Source organism: Brassica oleracea, unplaced genomic scaffold (assembly GCF_000695525.1).
Source record: "Brassica oleracea var. oleracea cultivar TO1000 unplaced genomic scaffold, BOL UnpScaffold01107, whole genome shotgun sequence".
Classification (NCBI taxonomy): Eukaryota; Viridiplantae; Streptophyta; class Magnoliopsida; order Brassicales; family Brassicaceae; genus Brassica; species Brassica oleracea.
Window position 1 is genome coordinate 7171 of NW_013617672.1, and position 4204 is coordinate 11374.

The 4204-nt window shown below is 44.3% G+C and overlaps 1 protein-coding gene across 1 annotated transcript; it reads left to right on the forward strand.

Annotated features, from left to right (window-relative positions):
- Window positions 1–1528: 1528 nt before the first annotated feature.
- LOC106320883 (uncharacterized mitochondrial protein AtMg00500) lies at window positions 1529–3333 on the forward strand. Its single transcript, XM_013759232.1, is given in 5 exon segments — window positions 1529–1669; window positions 2766–2853; window positions 2856–2894; window positions 2897–2978; window positions 2980–3333. Coding segments are annotated over 5 exon segments (579 nt in total). The 3' UTR covers window positions 3209–3333.
- The last annotated feature ends 871 nt before the right edge of the window (window positions 3334–4204 follow it).

Sequence of the window (4204 nt, forward strand, 5' to 3'; positions counted from 1 at the left end):
GAAGAGGTAAACCGACCTAAGGAGGAGTATATAAGGAGGACCTAGGACGAAGAGCAGAGGAGAGAGCCTTCTAAGAGCAAGCTTAATACTTAGAGCAATTTAGGCTTTTTTCCGTTTTTACTAACTAGCGAACGTACCGACAGCTCTCGTGGCCTAGGATCTTACCTGTTGTTCACGCTCAAATGCGAATTCGGAAATAAGACCTCCTAGGATCTTACCTGTTGTTCACGCTTAAACGCGAATTCGGAAATAAGACCTCTTTGTTCCCTTTTTGCTCTTTTACGATTTATTACTTTCGAATCTTTCATATTGATTGAGTTGTGTGTGGCCCAGCAGATAACCGGTACCTTCAGGGAAGGCTAGGTTAACTTGGCTTTCCTCCGATTAACAAAACTCGACAGTGTGAATTTCGGTTCCCACAGACAACATACTAGAACTTCCAATCCAATAAAAACCAAAGAAATGCAACATGAGAAAGAGCTTTTTACGTTATGCTTCAATAGAATGAACGAAGTAAGGGGTTCCTCCGCTTCGCCATGCAATCCCAGGAATCAGACTGGAAGCTACAAACTGATCCCACCATGCCTGGGAATTCCCATCGAACGGAGAGATAGATTCAACCGAGGGGTTCTTCCAGCTTCGCTGAAGAAGCTAGGTTCCTCCCCATGGTTGATCGAAGGTCCTATGCCACTGAAACTCAAATCTATATGACATTCAATCCATATTTGTCCCGCACCATCTCATTTAATTAATCCACTTGGCCCGAAACAAACAAGCAAATATCCAAGTCCGGTTCAGAAGGCGTTCCTCGGGCCAGTCAATGCATTCGTACCAGGAAGTAATGACCAGAAGTAGCTCTATTCGAGGTCCCATCGTTCTCCCTCCGCCCCCAAGGCAGTAAGCCAACTCTTGGAATCAAATACCCGTCCACTCCATCTTCTCTTGGGAAGCCCCAACAACGAGATAAGCAACTAACGAGGAACGCCTTCAAGCTTTGAGTGGACCGGGTAGCGTTAATCAAAGTGAATGAAAGGTCAGGGGAACAAGCAACGGATTGAACAACGTTAGCGAAAGCCGTTGCGCTAACGCGCATCCGTTTTCTTGCTCGTCTTCCTTGATCTTTGAATATGGAAGGAAGGCTAGAATCTTCTTTCCGCTTTCAAATCTTCCGATTTCTATGAGAATCAAAAAGATCAAAGCCTGCAGGGTCAGAATAATGGAATTAGACTAGTTAAGTTCAGTTAGCAATTCAATCAGCTTTAGCTAATAAAGCGAATATCCTTCCGCTTCAACCCAGTCTTACTCGAAGAACTAGTTATGTTTGCCGGAAGTACGGTCAGTGTGAGGGGTGGCACTGTACCTGTGCTTTTCAGTATTCAATAAGCCACGAAGGAAGTGTGCATTCAGTTGTGCTTCTAAGTCAGCTTGGCTTGTGGTTGTGGATCGAACTATGACTCCAAATAGACTCGGGGTTGGGAAAGGCCGTTGATATGCGTAGATCGTGAGTTCATTACCTGGCTTTTGGGCGATGATTCGATTCTTCTGGGCTTGCTTGTGGCCACTTAAGAAAGAGTTCTGCCTTCTAGCCAAGCCTTTGAGTTTGAGACCAAGTAAAGCTTCCCGGCAGTCAACCAAGAAAGACTCTTTCTCCCCTACTGAAGAAATGGAAGTCAGATCTTTTTCCATACCATAACGTATATAGAATCGATTTTCTTTTCTGATCGCTAGCCTGCCGGGCCGCCCCCGCGATCAAACTATCAATCTCATAAGAGAAGAAATCTCTATGCCCCCTGTTCTTGGTTTTCTCCCATGCTTTTGTTGGTCAACAACCAACCACAACTTTCTATAGTTCTTCACTACTCCTAGAGACTTGACGGAGTGAAGTTGTCTGGAGGGAATCATTTTGTTGAAATCAATTAATCTAATCATGCCTCAACTGGATAAATTCACTTATTTTTCACAATTCTTCTGGTTATGCCTTTTCTTCTTTACTTTCTATATTTTCATATGCAATGATGGAGATGGAGTACTTGGGATCAGCAGAATTCTAAAACTACGGAACCAACTGCTTTCACACCGGGGGAAGACCATCCAGAGCAAGGACCCCAACAGTTTGGAAGATCTCTTGAGAAAAGGTTTTAGCACTGGTGTATCCTATATGTATGCTAGTTTATTCGAAGTATCCCAATGGTGTAAGGCCGTCGACTTATTGGGAAAAAGGAGGAAAATCACTTTGATCTCTTGTTTCGGAGAAATAAGTGGCTCACGAGGAATGGAAAGAAACATATTATATAATATATCGAAGTCCTCTCCTTCAAATACTGGAAGGTGGATCACTTGTAGGAATTGTAGGAATGACATAATGCTAATCCATGTTGTACATGGCCAAGGAAGCATAAAATGATTCTTTCATTCTATAGATACCTCTGGTAGGTAAAGCACTCTACTGTGCTTTATTGAAAGTTCCCATCGCGGGGGCGAGGATACTTGCCTTCGCGGTTCGACTTTCTTTTCAGGCTTGACTCATTATTTTCCGGTCCTCTCACACCCCTTTAGAGCTCTTTATGATGCCCACTGAGTAAGATTCGGGGGCTTCCCGGCGCAGAAGCTCATTCTGAACCGCGGGAACCTTCGTCTCTTCGACACAAACGTTTTATGAAGAGGCTGATGGTGATGAGGATCCATGCGCACTCAAATAAAAGTAGCTTGCGTATTGGGTTATCCACGGTGTTAGGTGCTCCATTGCACCCTCATGTGGAGGGTAGGATAATTTGGACTCTTTTGGAGCACTATACTCCGAAAGATCCTATCCTTCCTCCTCTTCTTTCAGTCGAGACTTCCTCCTAGTGAGGTGTTGCCTATCCAGGTATGGAAGTATTCAATGAATACACTCTGTACCATGGGTGGATGAAGCTTTATCTGGAGTATCAAAGATGGAATTGTATGCTAAGGCTTAGTGCCAGTATAGAGCTTGAAGTCTGATGTGCCGATCTTTATCCGTACATATTACCGACCTGCGAACATGGATGATTCGTTCAGGTACGGGATAATATTTAGGATGTACGATTTGGCTGTCCAGTTACAGTGGGGCAATGTCATGAAATTGCTACCAGTAACTAAGACTCAAGTGGAGACAAAAAAAAAAGCACTCAATTTGAATGTAAGTAAAACACGGGATGGAAGAGGAGGCCTGAACCAACAGGGATGAAACAGTATAGAATTCCCCTGGGCGAAGCAAGTCACCGATTAGTAACCTAAGAAAGAGTTGTCAACGGGCGAGTGTCCTGCTATAAGGTAAACTCCTACTATTTCAGCTTCTTTTCCCGTGGTCGAAAGCTAAATATCTCAAGATGAGATTTTCCAAACTCTCGACAAGCAGCAAATAGAAAATGAAAAGAAGATTTTGAAGGATATGATTTCATCTAAGGAGTGGCGGTTAACAGAAGGCCATTTCAACTTATGCTCTAAAAAGATAGAAAGCATTGTTGATAAAGCCCTCTCTTTATATAAAGAGGGCTTTAGCGCATTCGGATAAAGGAAGATTCCGATATTCTCATAGGTATTTAAGCCTACTTCGGGGATCTGAACAGCTTCCCCTCAAATGGGAGCCGTTTAAGTCATCTTAAAAGAGTCCTCGACTGTATTGGAAAAAACAAAAAGTCCAATATGGCAGGAGATCTCTAATTTGATTGAGAGCTTCCAATCAAATTAGATTGTAAAGTAGTAGTCTTGTGTAAAAAAAGCTGGTGGGGCGGGGTCCAAGCAAGCGTAAGGGGAGGAGGGCTAGGGTGGAAGGGTCGTCGAAGGAGATGCATTTCTGGTACAAGTGGTATTGGACAAGATCTCAGGGAATCATCTCTTTCAGATTTCTGCCTTTCTTTCCCATGACGACTAGGAAAAGGCAAATCAAAAATTTTACTTCGAATTTTGGACCTCAACATCCTGCTGCTCATGGTGTTTCACGATTAGTATTGGAAATGAACGGAGAAGTGGTGGAACGTGCGGAACCACATATTGGATCACTCCAGTGCGGCACGAAGCCGCTGACGCCGAGTCGGCTCCTATGCCGCTAGCTATGCCCTGCTTGGTCCCCCGGCACGGTGGAGGTTCCGTAGCGGGTCATGAGCACCGGGCTAAGGGGCGAAGTCACTCGACTGAAAGGAGAGGGCGTAAGCATGACTCGAGCACCTGTCTAGAGAGGGGT